Source organism: Mesocricetus auratus, unplaced genomic scaffold (assembly GCF_017639785.1).
Source record: "Mesocricetus auratus isolate SY011 unplaced genomic scaffold, BCM_Maur_2.0 Super-Scaffold_100691, whole genome shotgun sequence".
Lineage (NCBI taxonomy): Eukaryota > Metazoa > Chordata > Mammalia > Rodentia > Cricetidae > Mesocricetus > Mesocricetus auratus.
The window spans coordinates 4,268,351-4,288,588 of NW_024429267.1; the positions used below are offsets into that span (position 1 = coordinate 4,268,351).

The 20,238-nt window shown below is 44.6% G+C and overlaps 1 protein-coding gene and 1 non-coding gene across 3 annotated transcripts in view; both read right to left on the reverse strand.

Moving 5' to 3' along the window:
• Map2k1 (mitogen-activated protein kinase kinase 1) overlaps positions 1-20,238 on the reverse strand; it is a 66,468-nt gene that overhangs the window by 5,304 nt on the left and 40,926 nt on the right. For both annotated transcript variants that reach the window (XM_005075560.4, XM_040739429.1), the window contains exons 4-8: positions 13,594-13,671; positions 13,104-13,155; positions 3,307-3,431; positions 2,007-2,208; positions 32-96 (exon numbers count right to left, since the gene is read on the reverse strand). In XM_005075560.4, the coding sequence (XP_005075617.1) occupies positions 32-96; positions 2,007-2,208; positions 3,307-3,431; positions 13,104-13,155; positions 13,594-13,671 (522 nt within the window). The remainder of the gene's footprint in view (positions 1-31; positions 97-2,006; positions 2,209-3,306; positions 3,432-13,103; positions 13,156-13,593; positions 13,672-20,238) is intronic.
• Positions 19,031-19,167, reverse strand: LOC121137693. Its single transcript, XR_005875004.1, has one exon. It is a non-coding gene; the product is annotated as a small nucleolar RNA SNORA2/SNORA34 family (small nucleolar RNA).

Here is a 20,238-nt window from a genome sequence, read left to right on the forward strand (position 1 = left end):
CCCAACATTAAGGAAACCTGGCAGCACTTACCTCATTGACTATATAATCCAACAACTCAAAAATTGCCATGGGAGGTCGGCTGTCCATTCCATATGCTGCAGATTTATAAAGAAGAATAAAAAACATTTGTAGATACAGATAAGAAACTCCTTGTTGTCAGGCAGTGGTGGGACACACCTTTAACCCCAGCACTTGAGAGGCAGAGGCAGGCAGATCTTTGTGAGTTGGAGACCAGTCTGGTCTACAAGAGCTAGTTCCAGGACAGCCTCCAAAGCCACAGAGAAACCCTGTCTCAAAGAAAAAAAAGAAAAGAAAGAAACCCCTTGTCAATATGAGTCAAGGGGTTGACTGAGCACAGATCATCAATAAAATCTACTTAGGACAAGGCCTAAACATGGAGGGAATCCAGAAGGCCAGGCTATGAGTCTGGGCTCAGTAACATCCTAGATGTGTGACCTCAGGCAGCTGACCACTGAGGCAAAAGACAGAGCTTTGGAATGGGAATCAAGTGACAATTCATCTTCCCATCCTTACATTTACAAAGCAGCCAATGACATAACAACTAAATAAGTGCAGGGCTATATTTGGGCTTGGCTTTTGTACACTGTATAGGTAGAGTCTTACAAGTGTTAGACAAGCTCTACTACTAAGCCACACTCTCAAGCCCAGAACTTGTTAATTCTTCCTTTCCTACCCTAAGATCATAAGGCAGCCCTTTCAATGGTTGGTTATCAGCACTGATGCCTCTCCCTTCACGCATTTGTTCTGCACATAGTGTCATCAGGATAAAGACCAGGTCTCCTGGTCAGAAGAGAATTCCCAGCAGAAGTTGCATAAAAATGAAAAGGCTATTCAGGTATGGTGGCACATATATTTAATCCCAGCACTCAGGAGGCAAAGACAGGGGGACAATTTCTGGGAGTAAAGGTTAGCCTGCTTTACATAGAAAGGTACATGGTACCCAAAAAAAAACTTCAAACAAATCAAAACACCAAAATAAGTTAAAATTTAGAAAAATGTTTGTATGAGAACACTCCCTAAGAGCCAGGCATCTCAGTGTACATCACTCAGAAGCATGTGGTGCAGCAGTTTATGCCTTAGCAGTCAGACTGGCCACTTCTTATAAGTCTGTGTGGCCTTGGCAAGAAAAACCACACTAAATCAAAATAAGGTCTTGTTTTTTTCATCATATCAAAACATTGAAGTTCTTTGTTACTTAACAAAAAACTGCTTCCCCCGCCGGGCGGTGGTGGCGCACACCTTTAATCCCAGCACTTGTGAGGCAGAGGCAGGAGGATCTCCGTGAGTTCAAGGCCAGTCTGTTCTACAGAGTGAGTTCTAAGACAGCCTCTAAAACAATAGAGAAACACTGTCTTGAAAAAAAATGTAGTCCTGTGTACATGTATTCAACCACACATACCCTAAGGGTTCTTTACAAGGAACATGCTCTGTGCCTAAGTTTCTTCTCTAAAACAGAGATTATAGCAGTGTATAGGAGCAGGCTGGTTTTATAGCTAGGGCATGCTAGGCAGACGCATGAAGATGGAAGTGATTAGATCAGTGGTTGCCAGGAGCTGGGGGGGGGGGGGGGGGAGTAAGAGTAACTGGTAATGGGGAAAGATGATCTAGGGGTGATGGAAATGGAAATGTTCTAGAAAGACTGTGGTAGTGGTGGTGGTGACAGAAGTATATACTACAAACCACTTAACTAAAATGTATAATTAAACATACAGACTTTCTGTTACGTGAATCTTACCTTAATAGAAAAAGAAATCCACAGTATTAAGAAGCAAACTAATATTGCTAAATGCTAAGTATGGCACCTGAAACACAGCAAGTAGTCAACAAATAGCAGGTGTTGTTGGGAAGAACAATTGTTTTCTGCACCCACCTAAGGGCCCCTGCCTCTCCTCCAAGACTTAGCCTAATACCCAAAAAAGAAGCAGCCACCCAGAAATCCCCAATAGTATCCTTACAGTCCTAACTGGGGACAGGAGGCACTCACAGCTGAGGGGCCTTCCAGGGGTCCTCGGCCTGGGTGGTGTTTCGGCTGCATCTCCCTCCACCTGGCATCCAAACAGCAACTCCAGTTCCTTGGCATCAGGAGGAGGGATAGGGTATCTCCCAACTGCCATCTCCACCAGAGAGAGCCCCATGCTCCAGATGTCCGACTGCACGGAGTAATGAGTCCCCTGGAGTCTCTCAGGCTACGGGAAGAGAGATGGTCACACCTCTTGGACATAACCCCTACCCAGGGAGTAAGGGCTGCTGGCTCCCTAACCCTAGCTATCCTTATCACCTACACATGAACCATCATCTCTACTGATGGTACAACTGCAGGGATGAACTGAGACACTCGAGGGTGTGACAGCTCTTTGACTGTGCATGAAACACTGGGCCAGGCCTGTCCTTACCATCTGGACCTGCACTTCTCCCTTGGTTCTGTAAAAACTACCATACTCTAATCTCCCTGTACATTGCCTCTGAAGCACTCCCCGAAGACTTCCATCTTTCCCTGCTATACTTACAAATGGGCTATCCAAAGACTCTCTCATTCAGTCAACCTTACAGCACCTACTCACCAGCTGTTCCTAACATCCTCAATGTGCCAGACCCCTGCCAGGCCCTAGGAAAGATACCTGGGATCTCCTGGAAGCTTGCGGTTCAAAAAGTGGAAGACTCAGTGATGGCATGACCATGGACATGGGGACAGCTGCATACAGCATTCAGGTAACAGGGGTAGCCAGAAGAGTTGGGCTCAGGAGGGTAGACTGCCAAGATGGGGTGCTGGCGGGACCAGGGCAGACTCTAACCAGGGGCTGGATGGAAGGCAGGTAGGTAAATGACCCAGAGACATGTAGTGAAGACAGAGGGGGGGGGGGGGGGAAGGGGCAGAATGGAGGAAACTATTCCAAACAGACTCTCCAAGCAGGGCCACTAGAGGACAAAAGGCTGGGGAGCAGCAGTGGGACAGCTGGGGTGTGGTCATGTCTGAGTATCTTGGTTTGAGGGTCTGACAATCAGGTAAGATGTCAGGTGGCTTCTCAGTCTCTTCAGAATGGAAGCCAGGCTCTGGAGTAAGGACAGCACAATCTCTTTTAATGACTGAGACTCCAATTATGTGTGAACATTCGTGAAAGGAAGACACTTGCTCTCTCTCTCCCAGAGGCCCAACGTGCCTCATCCCTCATTTCTCAATCCCTATCCATCACAAATCTATGACTACATAGTCTATAAAACGTGGCTACTTATGCTAAGAATGAAGCCCTGCAGAGGCACTGGAGAAAGGAATCTTCAGTTCATACCGACATGTATGATCTTGTGCCTACAAAGGAGTTGGCCATGGAGTCAATTAGCTGCCCGCTAACCCCAAAGTCACAGAGTTTGATTTCTCCACGGGAGTTCACTAGAATATTGGAAGGCTTGACATCTGTGAAGAGAAAACAGGAAATGAGAAAATGAACACAGGTGGTTTGAGGGGAAGGGTCAGCGCTCTACAAACCATACCACATGTCCCATCACAGGCAGTCCTTGACTTGCAATGGATATCTACTCTTTGAGGATGCAGACCTGGCCATATGACTCATCAGAAGGGTCAGTTACCATAAACAGGAGCAGGGCATGCCTGCTCTTGGGAGGCATAGGCAAGCAGACCTTTGAGTTTGAGGCTAGCCTGATCTACAGAGTCAGTTTGAAGACAGTCAGGGCTACACAGAGAAACCCTGTATGTACAGTCCAAAAGGAAAAGAAAGAAAAAGACTTAAAAGTTTGTTACTTCAGACAGCCCTACTAGCAAGACACAGTATATGACTACTGATGAGACTAAAAAGGAGTGACTGTAAGATCCTCCTTCCTCAGCTTCCAGTACAGAGATCACAGATGTGTGTCACCAAACCAAGCTCACTTGTACATTTTTTTCCTTCCTAAGTTTTTTAGACAGGATTTCTCTGTGTAGTTCTATAATATCTGCCCTATAATATCTCACTTAGCCCAAATCATCTTGAGTCTCACCTCATACCAGCTCCAGCAAGGAAGGGAGGGCAATCAGTCTTTCTCACCTTGCTAAGCCTCAAGCCAAAACAAAGCCCACAGAATGAGCATATCTACATTCACTGTAAGCACAGGCCACCTGACACAAAGCATACCACAGTGTGGCCTAAGACCCAGCCCTCACTATCACTCCCAATCACTGGAGTTGGATGCCAAGCACTAGAAATGCCAGGTGTAACATCTCTAAGGAGCCAGAAACCTCTCTGCAACTCTGCCTACCACAGAGGCCCTCAGAGTTCAGGCACTAGGAGGAATCTTTTCTTTTGGGGGGTGGGGGTGGTTCAAGACAGGACTTCTCTGTGTGGCTCTGGAATCTGTCTGGGAACTCGCTCTGTAAACCAGGTTAGTCTTTGTTTGTTTGTTTGTTTTTGTTTTTTTGGTTTTTACGAGACAGGGTTTCTCTGTATTGTTTTGGAAGCTGTCGGACCAGCCCGGCCTCGAACTCACAGAGATCCACCTGCCTCTGCCTCCCGAGTGCTGGGATTAAAGGCGTGCGCCACCGCCGCCCGGCCACTAGGAGGAATCTTCTTCCCCCACTTCCAATGCAGATCCCAGGGCCTGGGGATTGTTCAAGGTCACAGAGATGCCCTTTGTCTAGCATCCTGCCACATTCCTAGCTACCACTTTCCTCAACAGTCTCTCACCTACTGGTCACTGAGCACCTGCCTCAAACAGGTATCCTGCAGTACTAGGGAAAGAATGGGAACATGCTGCCAAGTTCCCAGTAACGTCCAGCTTACATCCTACTGGTATGAGGAGATAAGTCAATGAATAAGTGCATAATACCAGGTAATCCACAGCCAAGCGATAGCAGAAAGAAAAGCACTATATATACGACTGGAGAGCTACTTTAATGATAGGTGGGAGGCAAGGGACCAGATGTCCCTTTAATAGCAGTTTACAAGAGGCCCTTCTTGTAAGCACAGACCTCACAAGAGGACAGACCTCATAGGTCACATGTTCAGGATATGGGGCCAACCTAGGAAGATCAGGGATGTGATGTGCCCATAGAGCCTGGTAGGTGTAGCACATGGGAGGCTTCCAACATGAGCCTTCTCCCCAATACCCCTCACCCATTCCAGATGCTTCCCGTGGCCTTTTTGATATGAGCTGAAGCAAGAGTGGAGCACTGGCTTGGAAACTGTCACCTACACTACATACAATCTTGAACAAGTCCACTTGGCTTCTCTGACCAGGGCAGCTCACAACACAGAGTACAGGCCTAATCCACATATATACTACACATACACCATCTCCAGAGATAGTTGCTTTGACCTCCTAAGGTCAGAGCATCCCTCCTGGGTAGCTGCATTTGCTGGCATTGCTGCTTCTTTACCTCCAGGCTGCAGCTGCTGCTCTCCAAGGTTGAGCTGCCTCTAGCTGTCTTTGCAGCTGATTTCTATTCACATGGCAAGCAGGCCTCTACATTCAAGCTTACATAACCCTACTCTCCCTTCTGAGCTCCAGCTTCAGCATCCCAGCACCCCCTCTCCCCTCCAGGCTGCAGAGATCACTGGAGATAATGAGAGGAGGATACTCTGAAGGGCTTTACCCTGTTCTGACCCTTCAGGACCCGAAGGACAGTTACACAGCATGAAGCACCTGGTGACCTAGAGTACGCTGCAGGAGTACCAACCAGAACATGCTCTTCACCCTACACCCACCCAGTTAGTCCAGCCAACTATTCTTTGACAGTACAAAGTCTGAGATATCAAACAAGGCCAGAATGAATTATTTTCCTAATCCCCAACAGTACCTTGGTTTAGCTTCCCAAACCCGCCAGCCCCTCCCCATGCCCATCCTCTCCCTAGACTTCCCCCCTCTACCCTGTACACATGGCAACTACAATTCTTCCAGGAAAGCCCCTGTACAGACTGCTATGGCTCCCATCTGCCTTGCAACCCAGTTCAAAGCTCCCTTTCCAGGCTTTGCAAACTTTCCTATGCCTCCCATACCCTCCCTCTAATCCAGACTAGCCTGCATCTAACTGCCCCAGTGTAAGTCTTGCCTCCTTATCAACTTTTTGCTGTTTCCTGCATCTGAAATAGGGGAAGGGGAGAGGGTAGACTGATCTCTAGGGATGAGCATCTGAAAAGAGGAAAGATGGGGGCGGGGAGGTAGGCAGGGCCCTTTTAAAAGGGAACATGGTGAATGTGCACAGGTGGTGCTCTTAGTGGCTGCAGCTGAGGGCGTGTCCTGTCAGAACCCCAAGAGCAGCCAGTGCAGGTGTCTGAATACTAACAAATGGCTTATTCAAACCTCCAGTTCTCTCCCAACCCTTCAAGATCAGGAGCTGCTAAGTCAAGCAGCATTCTGTGTGAAGTACCCGCTGGATTCCCAAGTTGCTAGGAAACCCACAGGATAATGAATGGTGCTCCCTTTCCTGCCCTACTGGTCTGTCTATTCTCTTTAGCAACAGAGAATCTCTTCTTCAAAAAACAGAGCAAAGAGTAGGGCAGTGGAAGAATGCTTATCTAACTAGCACTTTCAAGGCCTGGGTCCCATCCCCAGCACCAAAAAGGAAAACAAAATAACAACAAAACATGTTTTATATAGCTGGGCATTGGTGGCGCACGCTTTTAATCCCAGTGTTCTGGAGGCAGAGGCAGGTGGATCTCCGTGAGTTCAAGGCCAGCCTAGTCTACAGAGCTAGGTCCAGGACAGGCTCCAAAGGAAAACAGGGAAACCCTGTATCAAAACAACAACAACAAAAACAAAAACTCCACTGTTCAAAGCTCCCTAAATTTTCAAGTTTGACTTCTGGACATTTCCTACCTGCTAAAACAAAGGATCTGCATAAAATGCTCTGGGAGTTGTTATTTATGCTACAAACGTAAGATTACTGCACTAAGCAATCAGCAAAAGGGCACAGTCCCTGTGCTTAATGCTGTGATCCTCAGAGGGACAGTGTACAAAGGTATCACTATGAAAATTCTCTGAGTGAGCTGGATTGGTGTCACGGACTGACGGCTGCTGCCTAGCTGGCAAGGCGAGCAAGCAGCTGAAAGAGGCAGAGCAACCCTCCAGGCGATTCCCCTATGATGGTTCCTTAGTTTGAGCTGCCTTCCCTATGATGGAATTTAATGGGTAGGCATGGAGGAAGAGAAGGGCAGGAGACAGGAGTGGGGTGGGAAGCCCAAGAGAATCAGAGGAGGGAATGGAAGAAAAGAATCAGAGCCTTGCAGAGGAGCAAGGAGCAAGCAGCGACGGGATCATCTGTGACAAGGCTGTATCCCAAAGTGAAAGGACCTTAGACAGTAAGAACTGAAGCTTGTTTTAAAGGCAAATGAGCTATTGTTATTTGCCATTATTTACTTTATTTTTAAAGACAGGGTTTCATGAATCTAGGCTGACTTCATACTTGCTATGTAGTTTAGGATGATCTTGAAATTCTTACTCTCTTGCTTCCAACTCCCAAGCTGTAGTTGGCTGTAGCAATAAGCCCTTCTGGGAATGAATATGACTTGGGGAAGGCTGAAATTCTGGAAATCCATGTGAGAGAAACCCTATCTACTCTAGTCTCCCCATGCTGCTGCTTCCTCAGCTCCAGAGTCTAACTGCAAGAGGCCTACAAGGCATCTCCACCTCTGGTTACAGCTGAGTTCAAGCAGCAAGCAGAGTCACAGAGGAATGTCTGAAGTTCTAACCAGCAACTATTTTTATCTCCTCCACTTTCAAGATTTTACAGTCACGCCCAGCAACCACACTGAAAGGATTTTTTTTCTTTTTTCTTTTCTTTTTTGTTTTTTCAAGACAGGGTTTCTCTATGGCTTTGGAGGCTATCCTGGAACTAGCTCTTGTAGACCAGGCTGGTCTCGAACTCACAGAGATCCGCCTGCCTCTGCCTCCCAAGTGCTGGGATTAAAGGTATCCGCCACCAATGCCCGAGGATTTTTTTTCTCTCTCCCGTTCAAGACACAATAAGTTTTTTGGTATTTTTTGTTTTTGTTTTTGTTTTTTTGAGACAGGGTTTCTCTGTGGCTTTGGAGGCTGTCCTGGAACTAGCTTGGTAGGCCAGGCTGGCCTCGAACTCACAGAGATCTGCCTGCCTCTCCCTCCCGAGTGCACAATAAGTTTTTAAATGCTTTCATATGCTGATCTCCTGTGCCCTCTCACCAACTCACTGTTCACCCAGCTGAAAGTAATAGGCACATAAATCTTGCCAATGACACATGTTACAGAGTCCAGGGTTCCATTTTTATAGCACATGTCATTTTGAACACTAGTTCAGATTTTAGAAACATAAAAACCAAAGCAAGATATATAAGGGTCATACACAGATGCAAAGGTGCTGTGAGTTTATGATCCACCGCCCTCCCTCTACCTCTCCAATTTACTCTTTAAAAAAAAAGTATTTATTATATATACAGAGTTCTGTATGCATGTATCTCTACAGGCCAGAAGAGGCGCCAGATCTCATTACAAATGGTTGTGAGCCACCATGTGGGTGCTGGGAATTGAACTTAGGACGTCTGGAAGAGCAGCCAGGACTCTTAACCTCTGAGATATCTCTCCAGCCCCCAATTTAAGCTTTTAAAAAATAAAGCAGAACAGTGTGTTGTGTTTATTACTCTTTATCAGCAAGCAACTCCAAAGCAGAATTAAGTTACAGAATAAGTTGTATGACCTCTGTACAGATCTAAATGAGGCAGTGCTTCTTCAAGATCCTGATAAAAATAAGGCCTGGCTGAGCAGTGAGAGTGGGTTGAGAAGAATGGCTGGTGGATATGCAAATCAGTCTCACTAACAGAGAAAGAGCTGTACCCTGGCCACCTCCATCCCTATAACTCCTATGAGCCATTTAGCTAGGCTTTGGAAAAATGGGCCTGTCACAGAAAATGAAAAGACACATTTAAACTTTGGTATGAAGCTGGGTGGTGGTACACACCTTTAATCCCAGCAGAGGCAGGCGGATCTCTGTGAGTTTGAGGCCAGCCTGGTCTACAGAGCTACTTCAGGGACAGCCAGGGCTGCACAAAGAAACCCTGTCTCGAGAAAGCAAAAAGTTTGGTCTGAAAGGAATTCTTTTCAGAGCTCAAGGGTGAGAAGAGTATCTCTTCTCCCACTTTTGCCATCTATTCAAAGTTAGAAAGCTGTCATTCGGCCGGGTGTTGGTGGCACACGCCTTTAATCCCAGCACTCGGGAGGCAGAGGCAGGCGGATCTCTGTGAGTTCGAGACCAGCCTGGACTACCAAGGAAGTTCCAGGACAGCCTCCAAAGCCACAGAGAAACCCTGTCTCGAAAAACCAAAAAAAAAAAAAAAAAAAAAAAAAAGAAAGCTGTCATTCTTCAAGAACTTACGGAGATAAGCTGAAAACCAAGATTTGTGCTTACATTCTTCAAGGCAATTCTTCCTCTTAACTTGGTTTAGGAAGCTTTTTTAGTAAATGACTAGGGAGTAAATATTTTAGGTTTTAAAGCATTTCTTTTACAAGTAACTGTTCAAAAATGCCAATCTAACCACAAAGCAGTCACAGGCAACACTCAAGCAATTAAGTTTGGCTGTGTTCCAACACAACTTTATTTATGGACACTGAGCTTTCTGTTTGGTTGAGGCAGGGCCTCTCCACATAGCCCTAGCTGTCCTGAAACTCAATATATAGACCAGGCTGCCCTGCCCAGAGCTCCATCTGCTTGCCTCCCCTGAGGCAGGATTAAAGGCATGTGCCACTATGCCTAATCATGTACATTAAAATTTGAATTGTATGTAACTGTCACATGCTACAAAGTTTTGAAAATCATCCTTAGCTTACAGACCACACAAAATGAGAGAGAGCAGGCATAATGTGGCCTATAAACCATCTGCTCATTACTACTGAAGCAACTCAGTATTGTTTTAATCCTGTTAGGAATGGTTGAGTTGTTTGTATTTTTGACTCAAGGCTTAGAAAATTTTTCATCTGTTGGAACCTCCACCCACTCCTGCAGCTCTTGCACACTCTGAGAAGCCACATTCCTGTCTCTTCAAACCCTGCCCACTCAGAGAATCTCCAACAAAGGGAAGGCACAAAAAGGCTAGTTCTGCGACTCCTCCCCTGAAGTTGCCAGCAGCTCAAATCCCCATCTAAAGTGTTCAGCTTTTGACTATACTTAGGCACAAACCCAGCTTGTGGCAGACACATCATCACACCTCGCCTTCAAGCTATATAATCTCCCAGCTTTAGTTGGGGTGTGTGACTTCTCTGGCCTTGATCTCTGGAACTGGAGAACCTGTCTGGGATTTACTTTGTTCAAATAAACCTGTTGTTATACTTTTTCAATTTGGCTTGGCCTGGATTATTTCATCAGCAGAGAGAACACTATTATGAGGCACAAAAAACTTAAGTTTGTCATGGAAAACCTCTTACTTCCTTTTGTCTTAAATACTAAGAATTGAACCCAGTCTTAGGCATGCTAAGAACATGCTCTAATACTGTGCTATACCCCTACTTTTAATTTGCTTGCTTTCAACATCCATTCCTTCTCCTCGACTCCTATCAACAAATTCCATCCTTGAAACTGGAATCTCCTCCTTCTGAAATACCAGATAGTTATAAGGCCCCATCTATGTAACCAACAATGAGCATGTAACCCAGGGTGGTCCACCACGGTACTTTAATGCCCTGGCACAAACACTGGTTCAGGTGAGAGCAGAACCTTAGCAGAGCCAAACACTGATGCAGACTGGGGAAAGTAAGTGAAGCTTTATCTGGGGTGGAGTACACCCAGGACCTAATAAATATGTAAGTGGCTAGTAGGATCCATGCTGCCCTCACTAAAGAGAAATCTGCCTGGTCAGGGGATGGTGGTGCACACCTTTAATCCCAGCACTCAGGAGGCAAAGGCAGGTGGATCTCCATGAGTTTGAGGCCAACCTGTTCTACAAAGCAAGTTCTAGGACAGCCAAAGCTGTTACATAGAAAAACCCTGTCTCAAAATCAACAAACAAACAAACAACAACAACAAAGAACAGACAGAATCTGCCTGAAAAGAAAACCATACAAAAAGAAAGAAGACCAGGTTGACCTTAAGAGAGTCCTGAGGATCTAATTTCAATCCCATCTGTATCACTACCTTCAGATTTGCTGGTGACTCAAGGCAACACATTTCATCCTCTGATTAAGTAATCTCAAGTCTGACACAAAGAATCCTGACTAATAAATTACATCACATCAGATTCTACTAGAATAAGTTGGTAAGGTAGTGACTCATGCATAAAAATACTAGTTATGTTCCACTATATCCCAGAGTCCTTTACAGATCATCTCTTTCTCCTGGCAGACACAATGTATCTGTGAACCTTCTCTATGACCTCCGCATGACTCATCCTTGGCAGGTATTCTATATATATATTTTACTAATATTAATTTCTTGTCTTAGAAAAAGGAAGAGACTTGTGAGGAGGGAATAGTTAACATGGAGGGGCCTAGTCATGCCAGTATACATGACTATCACTGGATTTCCTGGACAGCAGCTCACAAACCACATGTACCAGGCTGAGCCACGCAAACTGCTCTTCCCATTGGTATGCAAGGGAAATAGAATACGATGGCCATTCAGCATCAGAGCACATCCCAAAGGACCAGTTCACCATAACTTGGAATCCATAACTTGGCCAAAGTGTGAGCACTGGTTACCTGGGAATATCAGCCACACTCATCCCACCCAGAAAGTATGCTCCATGAAAGCAGAGACAAATCATTAGAAACGAGAACCTGCTTATCTCTTAAATTCCTACTTGGTGTGGATCCTCTGGACGAAAAAAGAAAGCTAGTGAGAAGGCTGGAGAGATGGCTCACAGGTTAAGAGCATTGGTGGCTCTTCCAGAAGTCCCGAGATTCAATTCCCAGCAACCACATGGTCGCCCAGACAGAACACTGCATACATAATAAATAGACAGACAGATAATAGGTAGATACATACATCTGAGAGAGAGAGAGAGAGAGAGAGAGAGCACTGCCTATACAGGCAAGGCAATGCATCTCACTAGGACCAGAGCCAAAACATCCAGTAGAAGATATCTATCCAAACAATACCTGAAAGCAGGGGTCATATTTTACTATTTCTCACTTGCACAGGAATTTTTAGGTGAAAGCATGCCTATCTTTATATTACTAACATGTTCTTTTTTGTGAGAGAGGGTCTTATCATATAACTCTGGCTGATCTGGACATCATCATGTAGACCAGGTTGGCCTAGATAGAACTAAGAGATCCACCTGCCTCTGCCTCCTAAGGGATGGGATTAAAGGCATGCACATCAAGCCTGTTTACTAATATATTCTTCAGGATTTCTGTATGTATTTCTTGGCTGTCTTGGAACTTGCTCTGTAGACCAGGCTGGCCTTGAACTCAGAGATTCACCTGTCTTTGCCTTCCAAGAGCTGCAATTAAAGGTATTTGCCACCACTGCCCAGCTACTAACATATTTTTAAAGAGAGTTTCTTGGAGCTGTAATTGTAACTAGTGTAGAAAGCCAGTGAGGTGTTCATGCCTATAACCCAAGTGTTCAGGACACTAATGCAGGACTACCACAAACCCAAGGACTACACAGTGAGTTTCCAGCAAATCTGTTCTACAATGTGAAAGTCTGCCTCACAAAACAAAATAAACAAAGAATGCACTCAGAATAGAGGCAGGTTGATCTCTGTGAATTTGAGGTCAGCCTAGTAGTGGGCTCCAGGATAGCCAGGATACATAGAGACACCATCTCAAAAGCCAAACAAAACTAAACAAACAACAGTAGCAGCAACACATGAACACAACAACAAACATTAATAAAGGGCTTTTTTGGTTGCTAATATTGATTTTTTGCTTGTTTTTTGGAGGGGGGGTCATTGAGACAGAGTTTCTCTGTGTACTTTGGAGGCTGTCCTGTAGATCAGGCTGGTATCAAACTCACAGAGATCCTCCTGCCTTTGCCTCCCAAGTGCTGGGATTAAAGGCATGCACCACCACACCCATTTTACTAAAGGGCTTTCATTCCAAAACAAAACATATAAAATAAAAAAGATGTGACGACCTTCATGTTTCAGTGTAATTCAGAATGAAACGTCTGGCAATGCTTTCTTACCTCTGTGCATAATCTTGTGCTTCTCCCGAAGATACGTCAGGCCTTTTATCACCTGGAGGAGAAGGTAAAAAGAAGGGAAACTCAAATGGCTCAGAAAAGCCATGGCTCTTCTTAAATGTCACTGACAACAACAAATCTGCTGTGCATCAAGCAGCCACGTCAGTGTCCTATAAAGCATTGCTGCAAGTTTAAATTAAGGATGTGCAAGTAACTTTTCAAAAATCCTGTAAGAGATTCTTTTCCAAATTAAGAACTTTCTCAGATATCTTATCCTGTTTTTCAGACACAGGTTTTAGCAAAAGAGTCGTAGCTTGGGGTTTAGCCCACACATCCTAGCACCAGGGGAGCAGCAGAGGCAGATCAGAAGTTCATTTTTGAAATAAACTCCCTTCATTGACTATTCTTACTCCCTATTTCTTCTCAATTCATTACTTTTATTTCTTTTTCCAATTCATTACTTTAGAAGAAAAACTTTTTATTATATACTCACAGCAATGCTAACTTTTCCTAAAATTTGCTCAGGAATTCTTCCAGCTTTCTTCAGAACTTGATCCAAGGACCCACCATCCTTAAGGACAAGAATACAGACCAGTTAGTAACAATGTTTCTACCATATCAATTATCAAATTCAGGAGAAAGTGACTCTCATATGCAGCATGCCTCCTTAGCAGATTAGCATTCTTCAGTTTGATCCAGCTATCAAAAACCGAGGTGGGCTTCAAATAATGATCAAACAAAATCTGCTAAGCTTAGCTTTTGGGGGGGGGGGGAGGTTCAAGGGTTTCCCTCTGGTTTTGGAGGCTGTCCTGGAACTAGCTCTTGTAGACCAGGCTGGTCTCGAACTCACAGAGATCCGCCTGCCTCTGCCTCTGTAGTGCTGGGCCTCTGAGCTTCTTTAAACAAATGGCAGTGGTTATAAAAAAAAAGGTGTGCTTTGTACTAACTGATAGCATGGGATAGCGTCAACTGTGCAGGCTCTATAGTCAACCTGCCAAAAGTTTAAACACTAACTCTGCTGCTTACTATCTACCAGACTCTAAACAGGTTCTGCAACTTGAAAAATGTTATGAATAATTATAAGACTACTATTATAATCAAGGGTTGTTATAAGGATTAAACAAACTAATAGAAATGAAGCACTCAGAATATTTAGCATATAGTAAGAACTCGATACATTAATTAGCTGCTTAGGGTCAGCACCATGGCTCAATGGGTAGAAATACTGGCCACATAACTGACAATCTGAGTTCAGTGCCCAGAACTCATGATGGAAAAGAAAACCAATTCATAAAAGCTGTCCTTTGTCCTATGTATGTGCTATGGCATACATATATACATACACACTAATAATTTAAAAATTACAAGTTTAAATGGGGTCTTGGAAGAGATGGCTCAGCCGTTCAGAGCACCTGGTCTTGCAGAAGACCTTGGTTCAGCTTTCAGAACCTACATAGCAGCTCACAGCCATCTTTAACTCCAGTTCCAAGGAATCCAATGTCCTCTTCTGGCCTTCAAGGGCACAGACATACATGTGGTGCACACAAGTATATGCAGGCAAGCACTTGTATACATAAAATAAAAATAAATAAATGCCCTCCAAGCCCAGAAGAGGGCACTAGAACTCTTGGAAATGGAGTTAGGAATGGCTTAAGTCACCATTTGAGTTCTGGGAACTAAACCTGGGTTTAGTGTGGTGATATATTATTTATGAAGATTGCCTGAAGTATCAGAATGCAAAGTCAGCCACACTACTTAGCCACAGAGATAAGTGTCAGTGGCACACACATTTAATCCCAAAACTCAGAAGACAGGCAGATAGATCTCTTGTTAGTTCAAGGCCACACTGAGCAACATGAAATTGATCCAGTCCTAAAGAGAAACAGCTCACACAAAGATGATCTCAGCACTTGGGAATCACCTGCCTTTAATCCCAGGATTTGAGAGGTATAAAGGAAGAAGCAAAGTCAGTCTTAGAGATTTATTCTCCAGCCACGCTAAGGACAGGACAGTCCTTTCAGCCTGAGGTAGAGGTAAGAGTTAGTGGCTGGCTGCTTTGCTTCTCTGATCTTCAGCTTGAGCCCCAACATCTGTCTGCGGATTTTTATTATTTGTGTTACAATTTATAGTACTTAAAAGAACACCAAGGGCCCTAAATATCTGAGCCCTATCTCCAGCTGTCAGTGTTAGTAGCTCAGGCACTATCATTTCAGTTCAATGAAATCTGGTATTCTTATAACAAAACACTCAACAAAAATCAAAAGAAAATGTCACAGGATGCAATCATTCATTCTACAAATCCTACAAAGGAGCATGGACTATGTGGCAAATATAAAGGTATAGAGATCTAAAAAGAGCTAGCTCCTGCTGGGTGTTGGCCTTTAACCCCAGCACTCGGGAGGCAGAGGCACTCCTGAGATACTGTGTAGTTCATTTAGTTTTGAGTCCATGAGTCAAGGCCACACCTGGAAAACTCTCAGTAAGAGTATTTGCTATTCAAGCATGAAGGCCTGAGTTCAAATCCCCAGCATGCATATAAAAAGCCAGGCATGGCCATGTGCACACCTATAACCCCAGCACTGTGCACTGTGCAGGGAAGAGGCAGGAGGATCACTGGGGAGTGCTGGCTGCTGGCTCCTGGTTCACAATGAGACCCTGTCTCAAGGAAATAAAGTGAAGAGTAATATAGCAGACACATGTGTGCGTGTGTGCGTGCGTGCGTGTTGGGAGGCAGAGGCAGGCAGATCTCTGTGAGTTAGAGGGCAGCCTGGTCTACATGGGTAGTTCCAGGACAGCTAGAGCTGTTACAGAGAAACCCTGTCTATGAAGAGGGAGGGAGGGAGGAAAGGAGGGAGGGAGGGACGGAGGGAGGGAGGGACGGAGGGAGGGAGGGACGGAGGGAGGAACGGAGGGAGGAACGGAGGGAGGGACAGAGGGACAGAGGGCCAGCTATGGCCAAGTTCCCATCTAGAAAACCAAACTTGAAGCAGGCAGAAGTAAAGGAATCTGCTCCTGGTGTTTTAAGATGAGAACATCAGGGGACACGGAGGGGGGGGCAGGGAGGAGGGAGGGAGACTTCCCTTTATCCAACAGAGTGACAAGCAGTGCTAGAGGGAGAACAATAGGCTCAAGCTAATCAGGATTACCCACCCTCCTGCAACCAACCCTGCAGCACTCTAGTTCTGCTTCACTGCTGCCAAGAACTTGTGATCACTGACTACCACTGCTGACACGGTGCTTATTTTTAGAAGCCAATTATTAACTAAGTCACTGGTACTTTTGTGATGGTTTTCTACAGAGAGACAAATGCTTTATGAAAATAATAGCTTAAAAGCTTTTACTGCTTCAAAACCATCAACTCGAACTCCATGCTCCCTGGTTGCTCAGCTACCAACTGTGCAAAAATCTTCCTCACTGCAGACAAGAGCAGTCTGTCTGTCCGGTAAGGGAGCATCCTATCCCCTTGGTTCTCAAAATTCAGGCTTATTTCTAAGGGAGGTGAGTCCCTGGCTAAATGCTTCAGAAAATGGACAGTGCATGCTGATGACACTATCTGACTTTAAAATGCATCTCAAAAAGCATTTTAGCAATGAATAAATGGACAATGGTTGGTGAAACAAATATGTGGCAAAATTCTAGCAGCAGAATTGAGGTGGTCGTTACTGTAATGTCCTTCAGCTTTCTCTAAGCTTGGAAATTTTCCTAATCACTTGTTGGAAATACATGTTAATGACACAGAGTGTCAGACTGTGAGAGTGGGGACCAAAACCCTTTAGAAGTTGGGATGTGACCACAGAGCAGAATTCTCCATATGATCCAAGTGGCAGCCAGCAGCCAGTTTTTGCTGTAAGGGGCTCTGACGCAGAAGGACCTGTCAGAGAACAAAGAAAGACGACCAGGGTCCAGGGCTGGCTCTGGCAGCTTGAACTTCCAGAAACAGCTACTTGCTACAGAGTCCTGTCTAGACCCTTGGGCTAGAGTTCTAGTACAAAAACACTGTTCTAGAAGTATAGCTCAGTGGTACAGCCCTTACCCGAGCATGGACTAAGCACTGAATTCTATCAACAGCACCATGGAGAAAAAAAAATTGACAAAATAAAATGAAAATGTACTGTTCTTTCTTACAATGGCTGAAGGCCTTTGTTGCTGCTTCCAAGGCTTAACTCTCTCCCTCCACACCCTAGTCCTGACCAGGGTTCCTTTAGATCATTATCAATGTCTGCACACTTAACCCCAGAAGCAAGCAAGCTCCTGGAGAGGAGTTCATCCAACCATTTCCCTGCTGAGCAGAACCCCACAAGATAGCACCTACACAGAGAGGACAGTACGACACCAAAGGAAACAGACCTGCTTAGCACTCGTCTTTATGATTTAAGCCCATTACAAAACCTACCAGGGCATTACTCTCTCAACCTGCCAGCTGGAGGAGTTAACAATCCATCTCACAAGATGGAGGTGACAAGATTAATAAATTACATAATGTGAAAAGGATTTGATAAGTGACAAAAGAGTTGAAAGCTAGTTTTTATTATAACTGGTCATATCACCACCTACCTTCCATTTCTTTAGCTAGAACTAAGTGGACAAAAGGCTACTCTGGCCCTTCCTGTTTCTGGCTTATCAGTATTGCCCACCTTCTCTTCTTCCCTTTTTAGCTGTTAAGACGTCTTAGACCATTTAGACATCTGTCTGCATCAGAACTCTTTTTGGGCTAGAACAAAAAAAAAAAAAAAAAAAAAAAGACCAACAACACAAGAGTATAAGAAATCCAAAAGCATCAGGCACAGTGGCACAAAGCTGTCATCCCAGTAAGAAAGAGGCAGAGACAGGAGGACCATTGCAAGTTCAAAGCCAGCCTAACCCACATAGTAAGTTACAAGCTACCCAGGGTTACATAGAGAGGTCCTTCTTTGGAAAAAAAAAAAAAAAAAAAAGAGTAAGGAGAAAGAAAAGTAGGAGTAATAGTTCTGCCAGGCTTGGTTGGTTATGCAGTCTTTAATCCCAGCAATCAGAAGGCAGAGGCAGGTAGATCTCTGAATTCAAGGCCAGCCTGGTTTACCTAATTTTCACAGTCAGGGCTGTGTAATGAGACCCTGTCTGAAAAATCCTTGCCAGCCAAGACCTAAGTGGGAATCCACATCCCAGGTCAGGAGCTACAGCCAACCCAGAAGAGTTCCCATGCTTCCCAGAGACATTGCTGTACTCTAGTTGAAGCCCCCCCCACCAAAAAACAAAACAAAACAAAACAAAAACAAGAGCCTTTTCTATGACCTTTAGACATGCAGAAGTCAGTTCCAGGATCCAAGTTCCACATGGCACCCACAAATGTTGGCAGATGCCCTTACAACAGTATATGTAGCCCTTCTTGATCGTAAAAACAAAAAGATATTCAAAGCAACAGTGTGTCTGTGTGTGTGACCATCAACAAAAACTCCTCAAGAGGAGGAGCTGGAGGTATTCAGACCAGACAACATTCTGAAAGTCAGTCTAGGTTTAAAGCTCAGAAAGGAAATGGGAACAGGAACTGAAAGCCACTGTGCCAGGCTGAAAGCACAAAAGCCATCAAGTTTATAGACACCCTTGTCTCTAAACTGCCAGTCCCATGGAAATAAAGCAAGAGCTAGCACTTGCAAAATGCATACTCCAAATTGGAGGGCATACTGACAGACTGACATCTGTCATTCTAACCTGCACAACAACAAAACAGAATCATGGCCACTTTACAAATGAGGAAACTGAGAATCAAAGAGAGCAGGAATTCTACCCAAAGTCACAATGAAATGGCATGCTGGCTAGTTTTATGTCAGGTTGACATAAATTAGAGTCATTTTAGAAGAGGGAACCTTAACTGGGAAAATACCTCCAGACTGGCCTGTAGGCAAACCTATAGTACATTTTCTTTTCTTTTTTTTTTTCCCCCTTCCCAACTAGTTTGTTTCTTTCTAATGAATTGACCATTAGATTTCCAAATTTCTGAAATGGCCAACAGACCATAGGAAGACATTTCTTTAGGCTCCTGCTTGAAACCAACAGCTCCAGCAAACTGCTGGCCTTGATTCAGAGCCATGGTACATTTTCCTGAAAGATGCTTGATATGGCAGGGCCCAGCTTATGGTGGGTAGTGCCAACTCTAGACTAGCGGTGCTAGGTGCTATAAGAAGGCAGGCTGAAGCTGAAGAAGCCATTAGGTACAAGCCAGTAAACAGCACCCATCCACTGCCTCTGCATCAGTTCCTACCCTGACTTCTCTCAATAATGGAGTATGACCTGGGAGTTGAAACTTCAAATAAACTCTTTTCAGCCCAAGTTGCTTTTGGTCATGGTGTTCCACCACAGCAATAAAGGCCTAACTAAGAAAACAATGCTAAGTAAACACAGACTTACTGAGTATCTGCTCTGTATCAGGGTGTCAAGAATATTCTGAACTTTCAGACAAGTGACAAGGCTTGGGATATAGCTCAGGAGTAAAGCACTTACCTGCTATGCATGAGGCCCTGGATTCAATTCCCAGAACACTAAAGGGGGGTGGGGGGGTTGCACAACATAGTGGCAAACATGACAATATTGTTTATATTTATGTAAGGAAAAAAAAGATATGAAGTCCCTGTGCCATTCCATCAGCTACAAAGCCAACTATTCTAGGTTTAAAGAACAGAAAAGGTCCCAGTCCCTTCATCTCTACCGCTGTAGTCAACCAAGTACATGCACGGGGGCCAGGCTGAATAGGATTTACTGGCTGCATGTCCTAAGTACAAAGTAAGAGATAAGTTTCTTTGTGCTTAGTGTCCTCTGTAGGCAAGGTAAAAATCTGACTGTGGAACTAGTGAGATGGCTCAGTGGGTAAAGGTGCTTGCTCAAAACCTCACAACCTGAGTCTGATTCCTAGGAACACATGGTGGAAGGAAAGAACCTCCATACACATGCTGTGATATTTGCGCACACACACATACTCAATAAATGTAATGTGTCTTTTCAAAGGTAATCATGAGAATGCAATAAAGTACTGATTTGCTTAGGATGACACTTATACATGCCCAATAAGCATAAACATTTTTATGTTGTTGTTATCATCATCATCATTGGGAAGAAAAGAAAGGGCCTTCAGATTAGCTCCCACGAATGTAATTGCCCATAAACA